The 18357-nt window shown below is 39.2% G+C and overlaps 1 protein-coding gene across 1 annotated transcript in view; it reads left to right on the top strand.

Annotated features, from left to right (window-relative positions):
* LOC142383745 (neural-cadherin-like) overlaps window positions 1–18357 on the top strand; it is a 121085-nt gene that overhangs the window by 39412 nt on the left and 63316 nt on the right. Inside the window, exons 3-10 of the mRNA XM_075469443.1 lie at window positions 697–922; window positions 3028–3232; window positions 4925–5036; window positions 6253–6502; window positions 11232–11374; window positions 12950–13122; window positions 15525–15693; window positions 16722–16892. Of these exons, the coding sequence (XP_075325558.1) occupies window positions 697–922; window positions 3028–3232; window positions 4925–5036; window positions 6253–6502; window positions 11232–11374; window positions 12950–13122; window positions 15525–15693; window positions 16722–16892 (1449 nt within the window). The remainder of the gene's footprint in view (window positions 1–696; window positions 923–3027; window positions 3233–4924; window positions 5037–6252; window positions 6503–11231; window positions 11375–12949; window positions 13123–15524; window positions 15694–16721; window positions 16893–18357) is intronic.

Below are 18357 nucleotides of genomic sequence, written 5' to 3'. Positions count from 1 at the left end.
GGTTTATGAGAACAAGGTGAACATGGATGCAATTATCAAGGCATTTTAATACTAGTATATGTTCCTCTCAGTATTTTTCCTGTCAAAGCCAGTGCAATATGATTTAGTTTGTTCATTCCTCTGTACTTTTTCAAATGAATTGCACACAAAGTGTATTCATTTATGAATGACATTTAGAAAATGTTTTTGAAAGCTCAGTATATGGCCGTGGCTCAGTGGTTAGAGTGGGTCATCCAATGATCAGAAGGTTGGCGGTTCGGTTCAATTCCCACTCTCACCCCTCAAAAAAAAAAAGATTGGTGAAATTGACAGCTGGAGGGGTGTCAGTCCACCTCCTTGTCATGGCTGAGGTGCCTTTGAGCAAGGCACTGCACCTCCATCCTCCCTGGGGGCTGTGAATGGCTGCCCACCACTCCAGTGTATGGCATCTGTATCTATGAGTGTGTGACCCTGTGCAAGTGTGTCAACAGGTGCCTTCCTGGATGGGTTAAAATCGGAGGACAAATTTTGTGTGTCTGCATGAAAAATAAATTTAATCTTAATCTGTAAGTGTTTCGAGCCGTAATATAGTAAACCCAGCAAGACAGACTTATTTCATTTCACTTGACTAATATGTCTTAGTTAGTATTCAAGCCAACAGCATCAGATTGGTTCGGATCCAGTAATAGGAAATAATGTCATTGTATTTTCCCGTAGGCGGTGACGGCTGCTTTGCTGTCGACAAGAAGACAGGCCAAGTGGTGACGACAGGGCTGGTGCTTCAGAGGGAGAGAGAGTACTTGCTAAGCGTGGTGGCCCTTGACGGCATGGGAAGCCGCAGTGCACCTGCTATGCTCTCTGTAGTGACAGGGTCCAGAGCGCCACAGTTCACCAACGCCAGCTACGCCATCTCCATACCAGAAAACACGCCGGAAGGACAGCCGTGAGTGCTGCATAGTGAACATAAGCGAGGATGAATATCAGCTGAGTGATAGGCAGAGTACTATAAAATGTATACTGTTCCTCTATAGTTTCCCAGATTGTGTGAAAACCTTTGCAAGAAAATATAGTTGTGATATTTCTCTAAGGTTCTGCCTTGTAATTAAAGATATTTTTTTCAAATGTAATGTATTCTTATGTGGTTATCTCCCAACACCTTTTGTCACGTTGTTGCAGGGTTGGGGAGTAACGGATTACATGTAACGGCGTTACGGTAAAAGGATACAAAATAAAAGTAACTGTAATCCGTTACAGTACAAGCAAAAACGATGTACTCAGATTACAGTTACATTCAGTGAGAATGGGGGTTACTTAACAGGATTACAATTTGTGCGAGGTTGCAGTGACAGAAGTACAGAGCGGCAGGGTCGGACTGGGGAAAAAAATCGGCCCTGGCAATTTTCCCCGGGACCAGCCCCCCCTCAGTATTAATTAGTATCTCCAATCTAATTAAATAAAAATAAAAAAACGAGCACAGACCGCTCATACAGTCAATGGCATGTACCCATAGAAAAAATACACACTCACGCACACATCACACAACCTGACTATCGGCTAACAACCATGATCAGTAACCTACACAAACCCAGACACATAATGGCTCGGCGGCCAGCAATCGGATAAACCAATGAAGTGAATCAATCCTGTGAAAGAATGAAAACAAGTGAATGAAACCTGCACTCACCCATTATGAAGTTAACTCTGCCAGCCCCATACTCTTGCCCCTGCTCAGCCAACTCCTTGACGTCGGGTATGGTTGCTAACGTTACGGCGGCTAGCATTAGCAACGAGGCTGCTAGGCTTGCTAAATCGGTAAGCATTAGGCTACTGAAGAAAGCTAGTCTTTTTAGCTACGTTATATTATCATCTTTCTTCTCGGCTATAAGTTAACCTTTGTTTACGGCCACTGGCCATAACCTGACGCGCTAGCTGTCAAATCACCGGAAGTTTTCACCGGAAGTACTGGCGCACACACACAAGCAAGGGTGTGCAAAGAAAAATAAAATGTGATGTAAAAGTCTTACTTTGCTTATTTATTACTAAAGTAGAGCACTTCATTGTCATTGCACATGTATTAATGAAATGCAGTTTGGCATCTTATCAAGTGTAACGCGTGCAGATGTATAGCATGCAGTATTTAGAGATAAAATGCAGTTATTTACAGCTAGTGTAAGGAAAGATGGTTAATAGATATGTGCAGAATAGATCAATTACCTAGAGAAATGCATGTATGTGCAGAGAATGTATAATGTAGTTATGGCAGTACAATGAAAAGAAAAATATCATGGTATAAATAAATGTGATAAATACAGATGGAATCATACAGATAATATACAGATTATCCTATACCATAAATAGGTAAAAGTAATCCAAAAGTAATCCAAAAGTAATTAGTTACATTACTTTTTTTAAGTAATCCAAAAAGTTACACTACAATTACATTTTAAACAAGGTAACTTGTAACTGTAACGGATTACATTTTTAAAGTAACTTCCCCAACACTGCGTTGTTGCCACAATCAGAATGATTGCCTGACACAGGAGGATACAGTATAACAGGAACACAATATCAAACAGCTTCCTTATTCACTGACTCACACAGGGACATTTTTAGCTTCTGTGTATCTACAGACACAACTCCTACAGTAACTAATGCAAACATGTGTATTAACACACATTAGGTGCTGTATCTCAAACATTAGGACATGTGCTAATAAGTATTCATTTGATCACACCATTGCACTCAAGCAAGCACTGACAATCATCATCACACACTATTAAAGATTGCAGACTCTCTTAACCATAAAAGCAAACACTTGTATCTGCATAATAGTATTGCATTATTGCATTATTGCACCGAACTGACAAGTACTGATTGACCGTGTTTATAGCATGTAGGCAATGGGGCATAAAGAAATTGATTTCATTACAGCTTTGTGCTGATGTAAGAAAATAGGATTTCGACTCTAATTCAACAGGGTCACAGCTGAAATCAAATTACAAAGCTAGTTTTTTCCATTTCTTTAAATCACTTTCTCTTTTTCCACAGCTTCCTGGTTGTGTTTGCCCATTCCTTCCAGAAGCAGCAAATCAGCTACAGCCTGCTGATCAATCCCAGCAGCCTTTTCAGCATTCAGAAGGAGACAGGGGAGATCAGTCTGACGAGGACACTGGATTATGAGAATGACCAGCGACGCTACCTTCTGATGGTGCGAGCCAACGAAGAGCCTGGCAGCCTCAGCACTGCCACAGAGGTTAGTCTAATTAGGCAGTGATACAGCCAGCAAATATGAGTCATGTAAGAGTTCACACACTCTGGTCATCAAAGCCTAAAGCTGAGGTCCGCTTTGATGTTTTATTATTGCATCGTTTAAAAAGACATTTACAGTCACTGTGGTGAATTTAGTTGAAATAAATATCTAAATAAAAAGCTCTCAGGCATGCAACTTTTTGTGCCTGTTTTATAGATCCTGACAGCTGGCGAATACGATGACCCTGAGGTGCCACAACAGCAAAATTCAAAACGCAAAATTTTCAAAAAATATAGCAACAGAACAAAAAACACAGTAACAAAATACCACAACATTTATTCAAAGCACTGTAACAACAAAGAAATGATAAAAAGTAAACAGATAACTTCAGGAATCACAACACAGCAAATAATGTCTATTTTTCTATTTCGGTCTTTGTTTTATGTTAAACGTGTCTTGGGTTTGTCATGCTTTCTAAAATATTGTGCCATCTGAATTGGTCACATATTTTTGGTTATGGTTGCTATTTTATCTATATCATTCTGTGTTTTGTTTTGCTGTTGTCTTATTTAAATTTGTAGTGTGTTTTTTTGTTTAGTTATGTTACCTTAAAAATGTTTATACTTTTGGCTTTGTTGTGTTTTCTGTTTCAATGTGTTATTGCTGTGTTTTGTGGAATTCTCTTTGTTTTATATTTCTTTTCTTGTCTTTCCCTCCTCTTTTCATTTTTGTAGTTTTTGTTCAATGTTACTGTGCTTTACTGTGCCTCAGTGGTACTATAGGCCATATTGTATGAGCTTTAATGATTAAAACTCAGTGCTGACTTACTGACATCACACTGCTTGGACACAATGTCATGGAGGACCAGTTGAGTTTGTCACTGTGTGCAGGAATGCTATGGCTGATTGGATTTGTAATGTTAACAAGTGACCAATAGGCTTTGGTATTTTTTTTCTGTTGTTTATTTTACCTTGTGTTTCCTTGCCTTTTTATGTGTTTTTTTGTTTGTTTGTTTGCTTTTTTGTCAAAAATAAATTATGGAGATGAACTCTGTAATATAATATATACATATAACATACTCTAGCATGAAACCTCAGAATCCTTCAACGTAATTGACAAATTGGCAATTTTCTTCAAACTATTCATGAATTAGATTGTGTTTGAATTATTGATTTAAACATTTTGTTTCCAAATTATCACAACACCCTTCAGCACCCGTCACACCACAGATTTAGCAGGAAAAGTCACATTTTTGCACATGCACAGCCGGATGTTAAAGAGTAGGTGATGGATACTGGGAAAAACCTATCCTGGCTATTTCAGGACTATTACTCATCTGTCACTTCACACTTTACACACTGTGGTGACAGGGAGCTTGTGGGATGGAGGACAGCTAAAGGCTTTTGTAGAAAACACACACAGTAAGGCATTCACATGCTCAAAACATTTCTATTTTTGACCCAAGAAAATCATGAAGTGGAAGATAAAGGATGTGTTGAACAGGGCGCCAGTGAAGCTAGAAAATGCAATTAAGATTAAGTTTTGGGGTCAACTTCCTGTACAGAGAATTTGATATGGTTGTCTTCCGGATTTGTGAGCTAATAAAGAGTGGATAATTTTGTGCCCTTCCACTCTGATTTTGTCCCCCTCTTCTCCTCTCCTTCACTTTCCTCTCCTCTCACTGGCACTAATCAGGTTCAGGTGCTGATAACGGATGAGAATGATTGTGTCCCCGAGTTCCTCCAGTCCATCTACAGTGTAGATGGAGTCCCTGAGACTGTAACCACGGCAACATCCCTGCTGCAGGGTGAGACTCCTCTGACCCCATCCATCTGTTTCTTTTTTAAATGGAGAGGGAAACAATCCAAAAAGTTACTTTTTCTGCAAGATTGAAATTTCAGATTAACACGATTTGAGAATTGTTCACAGTCGTTTATATTTCATTCATATATTAACAGAGGCTTCCAGCAAATTACACCTGAAAAAGCACATGATTATTCAGGTATATTACATTCAGTAATATTTCAATGTTGATTCACATGTTGTGCTTTCAAACTTTCTTTACTGCATAGGATGTAGGAATCTCTGAGCAACTGCTTTCTGACAAAGAAAAAGGAAATTTAATCTGAAAGCATTCAATGGCACAACCCGGGTTAGAAGAAATTGTTGGCGCTGCAGAGCCAGCTGTAGGGGAAAATGGCAACCAATAGAAAGCAATGCATCAAAAAGAAAATAGTTTGGTTGGAGAAAATCAGCAGTGAAAGAATCAAAGATAGAAGCAGTGAGACAAGGAGTCTTCAGTACACCATCAGTATCTCTTGTAGGCAAAGAGAAAGACCCACACAGCAAAGAAGATAAAAACTCTGGCGAACTTGTCACATTGAGTTTCAATTCCTTTAACATTTAATGAGTCAGCCGCATTATACAAGCTAAGGAAAAAAAAAGAGTGTAGTAAATTGCCAGTCATGAACTGTTTTACACGGAGCTGAAATGTAAGAAAAATGAGGCATTGACATGCACAGGCTGCTGGTGCTGATGCTTGACAAGCAGGAAATAAACACATCAAAGGAATCTGATGTATGCAAGTGTTATGAGCTTGAGAAAATCTGTTTGAAACAGTGAGCTTCAGTGAAATTCACAGTGGCTGTGACTGTAGCCTCAGAAACAAAATCTCATCAGACACGAGAGACAAATCTATACTTTTTTGTTTAATTACCTTGGAATATTATACTTTCCAAACACGCATACACACAAACACAGAAAACACATTCTATTTATTCTTTTTTTTTTCTTTCCTGTCTTTAAACTCAGTTTTGCAAATGATGGTAATCATCCTGGCAGGGCACAGTTTGTGTTCTAGTAATTGTAGTCGTCTGAGCTTATGATTTATTTCATGTTAAGCAAGGCCATGAAGAGATAATGATCTACACAGATGTCAACAAATTCATCAGCTGATGCCATCTCATCAGCTCATTTCGATTAAGTTTTAATCGATGGTTCTTTTGTCATGTTTTCTCTCCCAGTTTTAGCCACGGATTGTGACTCAGGGTTAAATGCTGAGCTCACGTATTACACCCTGAGCCCAGATTTCAGCATTTCACCCCATGGGACTGTTTTCCCTGCGAGGCGGCTCGACTATGAGAGGTCCAACCATCTGTATGAATTTGTGGTGATGGCAGTGGACAGCGGGGATGAGCCGAACTCTGGCACTGCAACCGTCCGTGTGAGGATGGCAAACGTCAATGATGAAGCCCCGGAATTCTCTCAATCTGTGTGAGTGGCTTCATCACATTTATTTGAAAAAATACCTGGCCATTCCATCACTTCTGTCCTCCTAATTTTGGTAATTTTCTCAACTGAAATTTATTCAAAGCACAGTAACATTTTTGGCTCTGGCTTAGTTTTTGTCATTTGAATGTTTATTCAAACGTAATTAAATCCTTTTGCTGTAAATTTATTAGAATTTAGTTATATTTAGAATTTAGACTTAGACACTATGATTTCAGGCAACTGCCTCAAGTGCCTGAAGTCTGAACATCAGCAAATAATGGTTTTCCTCCTTTGTGATGCATTGCTAGACCTAAACTTTAGCTGTTTTCATTATTAGGTCTTTCTGCTGTAGCTTCATCTTTGTCAAGTTAAACTCAGTTTGAACAGGTTGAGATCAGGTGACTAACACAGTCAGGGCACTGTTCCCGCAAAGTGCTGACCATTTGGTTTTGTTGCCTGTGGCTGAAGCTCAGTCGATGATATATAACTCATGAGGATTCATACTGAATTCTCTTTGCTTCCATTCAGTTTCACATAAGCAATAAACGCTAGTGACCAGGTGCCATTGGACACCATTCATGCCCTAATGCAGCTTCCATTTGTGTTACTGTTGATGTCGTATAGGTAATGAGCTGTTCCAAGTCTTCTCCACGCTTTATTTTTCCAATCCAATAAGTTAAATCTGTGTCGTGGATGGTTTGCACCTTGAGGTGAACCTTCTGTGTTTCCTCTGATTGTGTGCAGTGGTGATGAAAAAAGAAAAATATTAGTTAATTATAAGATAAGTATTCAACCAACATCAACAAGCAATACAAGAAAAATACTATTTTGATCGGAACTATGTAGCAAGTTATTTTTACCATAATTTGTGGATTCACAGCTTACAAATGAAAGGTTTTTTTTTTGTATTTATAAAACAATTGACTGCAGACCTTTCCCTGTTTTAGTGATGAAGAAATAATGAGGCGCACGCCCACACCTACTGTTTGTATGAAATAGCTTCTGAGTTAATTGTCCATTTATATTTGAGCCCCTAAGAAAGATGGTTGTACATATTAATGAGCTTCAGTTCATAAACCCTGTCTTTAAAACTAAAGCTAAGAGACTGATTTTTAAGATCAGTCATATAAATGTAACTTTGATATGTTTTGGTAAATGGCTTAAATAGGAAAAAAAAACATTTTGCCACTGTTACTGTGTCATTTCCCCACCTAAATATCGCCTCCTTTTTACCTCACGCGAAACTCTGTAGTTCGTTATGACACTCTGAGAATACTCTTTCAGAATAAAGCACCGCAAGGTTTCATTTGGGATTGAAAAAAAGCTTGGAGAAAACAGAAAGGTGCTAAAATGAATGAATTAACAATTATCAAACATATTCAGCGTGGGTTTTTGTTTGTATGGTTTTTGTTTGTCTCTCTGCTTCTGACTGAATGTTGCTTTAGAGTAAATCTCCAAAGATCAATACTAGTCACCAAAATGACAAGGTAGAATAATGTTCCCATTGCACCACTTCTTTAACCCTGATCCACCAGTTGATCACGTCTCCTTATATCAAAGCTTAGCCGACAAGATACTTGCATCACAGATAGATGGGTTGTTCAGCCTTCCTTCAGGCTGCTCGTTGCAATAATATTGGATGCTGGCAGTACTGTCATAAATAGAGGCCGACTTGCGTCAAAACTGATGTAGTAAAACCAAACCACCAAAACACCTCAACATGTTTGTTTGGTGTGTTAGTCGCAGCCGTCTGGCATAAGAAAAGTTGGAACTCATTTCTCACACACAATCACAAACAAATATTGTAGCAAACTGAGGAATTCACTCAATGCTTTATTAAATATGTTTTTGTGCATTGAACTGACATATGAACAAAATCCACTGTGCCACTGCCCGCCTTTCAAAAAGGCTACATGAGTGGGCGGGCTACCTCTGTCACTGTGGCTCCACTGCATTTATTTCCCAGGACGAGTCAGTAGCTTGTCCTGTCACTCTTTTTTAGTGACCTTCACGGAATATTGTTGCAGACCTCCGTTACATGCTCATGTTGCATTGTCAAGTGTCAGTCTCGACGGGTGGCTAGAAACAGATCCAAACAAACAGGTGGGCAGAAAGGTGGAGACGTAAGCAGACAAAACGTAAAACTCAGAGGAAAAACACGCTGAAACATGGATGCAGGGCAAGTCAGTGGAGAATACCAAAACACGTGCAGCAGGCAGACAGAAGACAGCCATTCGGATATGCAGATAAACAGAGCAGCCTGTCAGCCATCAGATAGTGCTCATTCTCCAGATTATGTGTGTCGGGTACTTCATCATGACGTGGCCTACTCAGACGTTTCGAAATGCAAAGAGGGAATATGAGGACATGATGTCCAAAATCAGCACATTTAGCAATAGAGTGATGCAGACTATGACACTTGTGAAATTATTATTTTTTCATGCACTTTTTCCTGAATGAGTGGTAGAGAGACTAAAATGAGGTGGTGGAAAGACAGACACAGATTCTGTGGAAATGCAAGCAGCCGGACTGACAGACATACTCTGTCAGAGCACATCTTCACAGTTCAGTGAGATGAAGGGAGATGCTTCAGGAAGAAAAGCAGAGGGAGTGAACGTGTCTCATCCCACCGAGCTGCGGAGAAGTGGCCTCTGAGCCGGGTGACAGATTACAGGTCACTCATGTTGCCACGGAGATTGCTGTGGCTGGCGGAGATGAATCACCCATCGGCGTTCTTCTGTAAACCATCAATCACCTCTGACTTCTCACCACAGACACTGACGCCCCACCTATATACACACACACACACACATTAGAAGCGGATATGGCGCGAAGCCTCACAGTGGATGAGTTCTGCTGACGAATCAACTGAAACTCTGAGAATCTAACAGCCTCTTACATCCTGCTCCTCTCTATCAACAATAATCTTTTACTTTCTTTTCTTTCATCCCCACATATCACTTTAACTGTCATTTACATGGAAGCCTTCTTCTTTGTCACCTGCTCCTTCCTCACCTTTTGTCCATTTCTCTACGTCTCTGCTTCCTCTTAGTCAAAGAGTTAATTTCCTCTCCATAGCTCTTCATGCCATAGCGGTATATCATTGTCCTGTGCCTCGCTGGGCATCTTGCTGCCCAGCACAACAGAGAAGGCAAATCACTGCTGACATTTTAAAAGGCACTGGATCAAATGGCCCATAGTGGGCTGGGTATGAGGAGGCACCATTTGTTCAATGACTTTAACATCCCAGTAGACATTATCATTTGTCTCTGTCCTGGCCAGCTAAGAGGACAGGTTAAATCACAGTGACAAGTAAAAGCCACAAGCATAAGTCTAATCAGCTTGCTGGTGCTTTGGACTGTGTAATGATTCATATGACCTGTCTTTATGTGTTTCTGTTATTGACTTGTTTGTATGTGTGTCGGTGTGCGCTTGTGTGTGTGTGTGTTGGTGCAGTGCTAACAGAAAGTTTTCAAAACCTCTTTCGGTTTACACATTTTGCTAAGTTTCAAATGCGTCTCAAAAAATCTCTCATTAATCTACACACTGTACTCCACAATGTCCAAGCAAACATAAAGTCTATTTTTTTAGTCAATACAAATGAAATACTAAAATATCCCATTCACAAAAGCATTCAGACTCTTTGTGACACTTAAAACTGAGCTCTTGTGCATCCCACTTCAATCAGTAGTACTTGACTGTAATCCACCGGTGCCTCATTAAATTCACTGGAGGTAATTTGAAAATGCACACAGCTGACTATATTTTTCGTGTCAATGTTTATGTGTGAATTCAAACCAACTCAGTACCACCTTTAGCACCAGAGAGCAAGTACCGTAATGTTGATCATTTTTAAATTAAAGCAGTTTGGAACCGCAAACAGACTTCCTAGTTCTGGCTGTCTAGCTAAACAGACTGAACAGGCACAAAGGGCCATGGGCAGATAGCTAATCAACAAGCCAATGGCCAGAGTTCCTTCTTGGAAATAAGCAAATCTTATGGAAACAAATGGTCCAGGACTGTGCCAATCCAGCCTTTATGGCAGAGCTACCAGGCAGAAACTAGTTTTCAAGACAGGCCACATGACACCTTGCTATAAATTTCCCTGAAGGCACCTGAATGACTCTCAGACCATGAAATCTGATGTATATCAATAAGGCATAGAGCAATATCTTATTGATACCTTCTTTACAATTAAGCAGGGTGATGGCAGCATCATTATATGGAGATTTTCTTTCTGTGACAAGAACTGGGAAGCTTTTCAAGAATGAGGAAAATATGGATACAGAAAAATATGGAAGAATCCTGGGTAAAAAAACATTTACAGAACACTCATAATCTCAGGCTGGTTGCAAATATCTACATTTCAACATGACAATGACCTGAAGCATCAAAGTCCTAGAGTGACCCAGCACAAGATAACAATTGTAGACTGTCAGTTTGAATGTTTTAGCCAAAACTAAAAAGATGGCCCAAGCTTGTAGGATTCTTGCCAAGAAGATTTCAAGCTGCTTAAAGTGCTCAAATAGAGGTATCTTATGAAAATGGGTTATTTCAGTGTTTTTGAATTCAATAAATGATCAAAACACACAAAAAACTTGTTTTGTTGTCATTGTGGAGAACTATTAGAGAAAAAAAAATGAATCTATTAAAATTAGTCTAAAACATTTCTGAAATCCTTCCATTTGTGTTGTCTTTCACTGTCTCTTTTTAAACTTGTTCCTCCTTGCAGATATCGAACATTTGTTTCTGAGGATGCAGGACCCAACACTCTTGTTGCTACAGTTCTGGCCAAGGATCCGGATGGTGATGGTATAATGTATACCATGACAGCAGGCAACGAGGAAGGAAACTTTGTCATTGACAACCAGAAAGGTGATATTTCCTAATTTTCCGGCTTCATATTTACACCTCTCACACTAATTGACAAGCTTTCTGTCAAACCACACACTCAATTTTATCTAATGCACTCCTGCTGCAGTGGTGCGCATTGAATGCCCTCTATTTTCAAAGTCAATGTGGGAAGATATTGAAAGTTGATATTAAAAGCTGTACATTCTATACAAGTGCTGCTCTCTCTACTATTATGGTTATAAATATAATCTATACCACTATTTAGGAAATTTCCACATTTGTTTTTTCAACCGACAGATGTAGAAAGGAATGTTCCACGTGTTTCTCAGCTTTCTAGCATTGGTAACTGCATAGTTTATCTTTTTTATTTACCCTTTGATCCGAAACCAGTGGCAATCGCTGTGACATTTGTCACCCAACCTTTTCAATTCAATTTCACAACAACTGCTCTATCATAGCTTACAATCTTCAGGCTGTGCTCCGCTAGCTCCTCTTTCTTTTGTGTCATCTCTTTATATTCCTTTCCATCCTCTCTCTGTATTCTCAGAAAGAAAAAATGCTGATATCTTTCATGTGCAGGGAAATCACTAAATGTTCTCTTCTTCCTATATATACATACATATATACATATATATATATATATACATATATATATATATATATATATATATATATAAATAAATTTTATAAATACATATACATGTGTATGCAGAGTGCTGGTTCATTTATTACCTGGTAGAGCTGCTGTTGCATTTGTAAACAAGGTTGACATTCAAGGCATAAGTGGTACCCTGTAAATTGCATCCCGCAGTATATTTGTTTTAATGACGTGCTGCAGTGATATCAGTGCCATGTATTGTCATTAGGAGCTTGGGCCCTTTCCTGCACCGTTGGTAGCCAGAAGCACAAGTGACATGGGAGAGTGTGTATAAGCTTGCTACGTTGTCTTTAATCATGTGCGTTGAAAGAGATAAATAGAAACCCCACAAGAAAATCCAAAACCTCCCCATGCTCTCACTTCAATGGATCTCCCCCACATCACAGGCAGCTTGTTCATCCTGCAATTTCTGATGTTTTTGTGTTACCGTTGACGAGAAAGATGTTGACTCAGACGCTCAGTCCTTTCATCTGATCTTTTATCTTGACTGTTACATGAAAGAAGACAAAGGAGGGAAGAGGAACAGCTAATAGGCCTCTGCTGAGCCAGGTTCACTTCTAACCAGAATCTCTTTACTACTTCATGTTTTCACTCAAGTGCTTGAGCTAGATGGGCATCTTTAGAGGAAAGCGTCCAATTATTAGATCAGAAATGTGACAAAATTGTAACTGTGAAATTGGTTTTTGGATTTAGTCGGCATATCAGATTACCTTTCTGTGGGCTTTTGTGTTGATGAATTTCTACTACCCGCCATCTCACTCCTGACTTCTAGAACAACAGCATGCATTTTCTGCTTTGGTTTATAGCACATCCCATTCGTTGCAAGGCCACTGTGGCAATAACATCCTGCTTAATGACTAATGGATTGGATGTACATGCTCGGTTATGATGCACCATATTTCATAATGTGTATATTAATGGGTCTGTACTCTCTCTAGGGTTGATTCGTCTCCGCTCCACTCCACTGCCCAAACTTCAAGGCTTAGAGTACATCCTGAATGTAACAGCCACAGATGATAATGCATCAGGCGGGCTGCACCCTCTTCTCTCCACTGCACGGGTCATCGTTGGAGTTGATGATGTCAACAACAACAAACCTATATTTGAGGAGGTGAAACGCTTTCCTATAGGACAACTGCTACTTTATCAAATATATTCACTGCTCATATTTCGACAAAAATTACAGTAGTTGGTTCTGTTCCTTTATATGGGACCAGTTGCCATGCGCCCAACAGAAAATCCACAAGTAGATCTTTATACTAATGGATAAAGCCTGGCTTACTGTTTACTCCAGTTTTTAGTCTTCGTTCTATGTTAAGCTAACCTATTACAAGCCTCAAGGGGGTTGATGTGCTGCGACAATCGGTGTAGTCTCAGAGAAAGATTGGTATTTGTGTGTAAAGGCAAACCAGCAATTGTTGTGTTTAGGCACACACGGATGCTGCACTGAACCCCCTCTGTTTAGGATCTGTTTAATTTTTTCACTGATATGGCGCTACCACTGTGTGTAAAGGGCTTTTGATTCTAGCAACATACAAACAACACAGGCACAGAATTTAACTAATCTTTTCAGCTATATACCAGCAACATTGCATAAATGCATTTACCAAAACATCATAGTGTTTCTTTCATCTTTTTGTAGTGCTGTTGCTGTCACAAAGTCAGTTTCTTGAATCCATGAATACATAAATCAACCATTAGAGTCCTTCCTCTCTCCTACCTTGTCAAATAGTCAATGCTTTGTGAGAAAATCGTTTCAAGGTTGTGTTTTATTCATGTTATGCCCTGTCTAGGGGTGGCCAAGACACAACATGAAAGGGACCCATCCTCTCTTGGTCTAAGCCACAGATACATTGTTTAGATTTAACAATATAGAAATCTATTAATAGAAAATATCACAAGCTCTAAAAGGAGTTAAAGTTAACTTCAGAGTGGGCAGAAGCAGAAACCACAAACAAAATGAAACCATCAAGCCTGAACAAGATAACCCTTTCAAAGCAAAATAGAAGTAAGCACAAAAGTCACCCTCCAGACTAAGAAAAGCTGGAGAAAATGAGAATAAAAATAAATGGCGTCCGCTCCTATGATGTCCTGTTGTAATTGAATTAAGTTGAATCAGACATAACATATGTTACAAATAACAGTGTGTCAACAGAAACTTTGAAAACTTGAACTGGCTGTGAGTTTGATCCAATACAAACCCTTCAAAGAACAAGCAGCAAGGCAGCGGCTTCCTTTTCTATCAGTTATAACACCACCAAACTATGAGCCTTTCCTAGAAAGAATAAGTGGTTTTGCCGTCAAAATTTTTTAAAAAGTATAAATGAGAAATGGTCTCAGACTAGAGTTGAACAAAATTCCTTAAGCAAAATTCTTCCACGTCTTAATACACTTGTTTACCTGATAATCAGCTGCACACTTGAGCATGCTGCTGGAATATTTGCTGAGAAATGTTGAGATTAGTTGTATCTGTGATTTCAGGAAACATAAAATAACAATATTTTACGCTGGTGACTCGATATTTACTTTGTTGTCATATTTTTCCTGACCTGCCAGTCAGTCTCATTTTCTCAGTGAACTTAAGTTTTTCCTCTTTGAATCACTCCCTCCTTTCTTCCTTCCTCTTTACTGCTGTGTTCTTTTCAATCTCATTTCCCTGGCCTCCATCTCTCTCCACTTTTTTCCCCCCATGGGTTGCGATTAGTCTGCACACCCACTCTATCTTTAGGCACTCCATTGGGATTTCAATTAATTTATGAAAAAAAGTGCAGTATCGTCACAATATTCTACACCTGTTTAATTAACTTCTTCCTTAATTAGGTATGACTTGAACTTCAGCAGGAAACATATTCTCCGGGAGCTTCCAAGGGCTTTTGGGCTGGGCTTGTAACTCTTGGCAACTTGATATGTGTAAATTTCAAGTTATGCCTCACAGCCGCATGGGCTGACCTTATGTTTTATCTAATGTGAGTTTTATGAACAGTTACCTATGGGCCGTGCTGTCTGTGCCTTCACGTTCTATGAACTATTGCATTATTCCTCTTGCTCACATTCTTTGATCCATCTCCAGCCCCCTGTTTTTATCTTGCTCCTCCTTGCCAATTGTTTTTCTATTTTCATGGTCATTCTGTTGAAAGAGTTGCTTGCATTCATATCTGATTACAAAAGAGAAAGACTCTAGAGGGCTACTCTTAATCTGGGGACTATGTTCATTTGGGGAAATAGAATTAATTTTCTGCTAAGACAAAGCTGTTTGCTGCTGGCTCTTCAAAACAAATCAGTTCAAGTATTTTCATTTCCATTGATGAGAGCTGCTGAATCTCTAACTGCTGCATTGTGCTGATGCATAGTACCTCCCTGTGTAGCAAGTGTGCTGACCTTCTACCCAATGAGTTTATTTTCTTTGATTCCTGTATTCTCATTATGGTTACAAATTCTGACTATATATGAACAAAGTCTTTCTCGTATTTATTTGTCTCCTCCATTGTTACCTTTTCCCTCTCTTTATCTCAGTGCCAGCAATACCGTGAACAAGCTTCCGTGTTGGAGAACCAGCCAACGGGGACTTTTGTGTTGCAAGTGCATGCCGAGGATGCAGATGAGGGAGCGAATGGAAAAGTCAAATATGGCTTAATGCACAGAGACAGCTCCATGCCTGCCTTCAGGATCCATCCAGACACAGGTACAGCTGTCATAGATTGTAAGAGGCAAAATTGGTCTCAATTATATGAAGAACATAGGCTATCCTGTAGATAGACAGTGCTGTAGTTTAATGATAACTGACATATTTGATGGTGATTTTAAAACGAATTGTGAGATGAGAGGAGAGGCTGCATAGATAGACCTGAGATAATTACCTTATCCCATTTCACCCATTCCCCGTACCACTTAGCCTATCCCTCCGTTTTATGCATTCATGCCAAGAGCTAGTGTGTCCCCATACATTCTTGGATAAAGGGGTTGGGTGCATGATAAGACTACATGGGCCTTAAAATTGAGATATTCCAGAAGCGAGAAATTTCAAGTGATCATACAATCAACACACTTTTCAGTTAATGATCAAGAGAGTGTGCATAGAAATGGTCTTTATTTCACCATAGACAGTAGTCACTGTCATTAAACATGCTGAATAGCATCTGGTTAACTACAATAGAGTTTTTTTCTTTGTAGTCACCCATACATACCGCAAACTGATCCAAGGACGTAGTAACATTAAGAAATGGAATTTGGGGCAATTTCTTTTTAACATCATTAAACATGTTATTCACAGGAATATAAGTCAAATGCCAAAGCCAGTACATTGAACTGCATTAAATGGAATCTGGAAAAGCTTGACATGCCCCTTCAGTACAAAAACATATTGTATATAATGAGAGGAAGGTAAATAGAGAAGCTGCTCTGAAGTCTTAACATGTGAAATCAATGTGTTATTCCCTCTGTCATTATTCTTTCAATCTTGCATTCTATCTTCTTCATCTCATGATTCAATAACAAAGTCACTGTAAGTGAAAATAATGTAATATTTACTCTAACTAAATTCATTATTGTTTACTTGATTGTGTTGATTTATGGATGGATGATGCATGGATGGATGGATGGACTGGGAGAATTGGAAAAGTGCTGAATGGATGAATGAATTTGTATTCAATCATGTGTGTGTGTATTTGGCGGGGGTTGGTGTACGGGCTGATTATGTTTCTGACTTTACAGGAGTGATTGTGACAGCCAGGCGATTTGACAGGGAGCGACAGAGAGAGTACTCAATTACAGTAACGGCTACTGATTGGGCTGAGGAGCCGCTCATTGGCATCTGTCAGCTCACCATCCAGATACTTGATCAGAATGATAACAGCCCCAAGTTTGAAAATCTGCGCTATGAGTGTAAGTGTTGGGTATACATTATTCATACTAGTATCCAAATAAAATATGAATAGTAACACTGAGGCACAGCCAGAGACTGAATAACGCCGACGTAAACAGAGTGAGATTAAGACATAAGGTTATCCAGTATGCCCTTTAATTTGATTTAAAGAGCCCGCATTATACCCTTTCATTTGTTCTTCGTTATATTTTACGGGTCTTCTAGAAGCATTTTTGTGCTTTATTGTTAAAAAAACAAACAATATTCCATTTGCAAACTGTATTTTGTCACAAGTCCTATTGTCAAGTTTTGTTTGAAACAGCCCCCTTTTTGACCAAAGTGGTTTCAGCGCTGGTTCAGTGCTAGACTAATAAAGAACCAGGGAAGAACAGGTTTGCTTGTCCAAAGTCAGACAGCCACTACAGAGCCACTTCATTATATTAGTTTAAACATCTTTTCCAATACGCATCTGAACCTCCCTGAATTATTGATAGAATCCTGAAATTCTGTGGAGGACCACAGTGCAGGGAGATGGTTTATCTTCACAGATCACAGGGTTTGTCTCTTTTTCCCAGAACATCAATGCCTTAATATTACCAGACTGGTTTTCAAATGCTGTTTAAAAAAAACATGATCGTATTTGTGAATGCTCTCTGCAATGCTGACCAGCAACTCTAAACACTGACCAGTATTTATCTGGCAAGATTAAAGCAAGATTGTTTGTAAATGTTACTGCAAACAAGATTTATAAATTCAGCTCAAAATGTAGACTGTTAATGGCACATTGGGTTTGTTGAGATTACTACACAAACAGCTGGAAAATGAAAGAAACAGGTAGCTCATGTCTTACCACTGCTGCTATTACCATGTTGAAGCTCCATTTTTAATTGTTCTCTCTTGAATTATGGTGACGGGACACAATACCGAATCTTTCTACATCTTTTTCAAACATGGCAATCACAACATTTAGTTGCACTGGTTGGTCTACATATCTCTTTACTCTGGCCCAGCAAATAGTTGTTGCAGGTGTGGTGCTAGCATTTCAGGGTTGGATTCAATGCTTTCGTGGTCACTTGCTTGGTAGGCACTGGCTCTGAACCAACACTGGAATCGTCTTTTTTTATTTTTTTCAAAACTCCTGCACAAATCTTAAACAAAACATTTCAGCACCTACTTCTTAAGGCCTAAAATTTTAAAATATTTACAATGATTGTATATTAGACAACAACGACAATAATAATAATAATAATAATAATAATAATAATGATAAATGACTAAATAAATAAATACATTTGAGAAGAACATTAAAAAGCCCGTTGGCTGTTGGGACAAAGGACCTCCTGAACCTCTCAGTCCTGCAGCGCAGAGAGATGAGCCTCTCACTGCAGCTGCTCCTCTGTCCTGTCAGGATGCTGTGGAGAGGATGTTTATTATTCTCCAAAACAGAATATAATTTCCTCATCATCCGTTGCTCCACCACAGCAC

Source organism: Odontesthes bonariensis, chromosome 7, assembly GCF_027942865.1.
Source record: "Odontesthes bonariensis isolate fOdoBon6 chromosome 7, fOdoBon6.hap1, whole genome shotgun sequence".
NCBI lineage: Eukaryota > Metazoa > Chordata > Actinopteri > Atheriniformes > Atherinopsidae > Odontesthes > Odontesthes bonariensis.
Note: the sequence above shows the minus strand (reverse complement) of the source record. Positions and strands in the feature narration are given on the sequence as shown.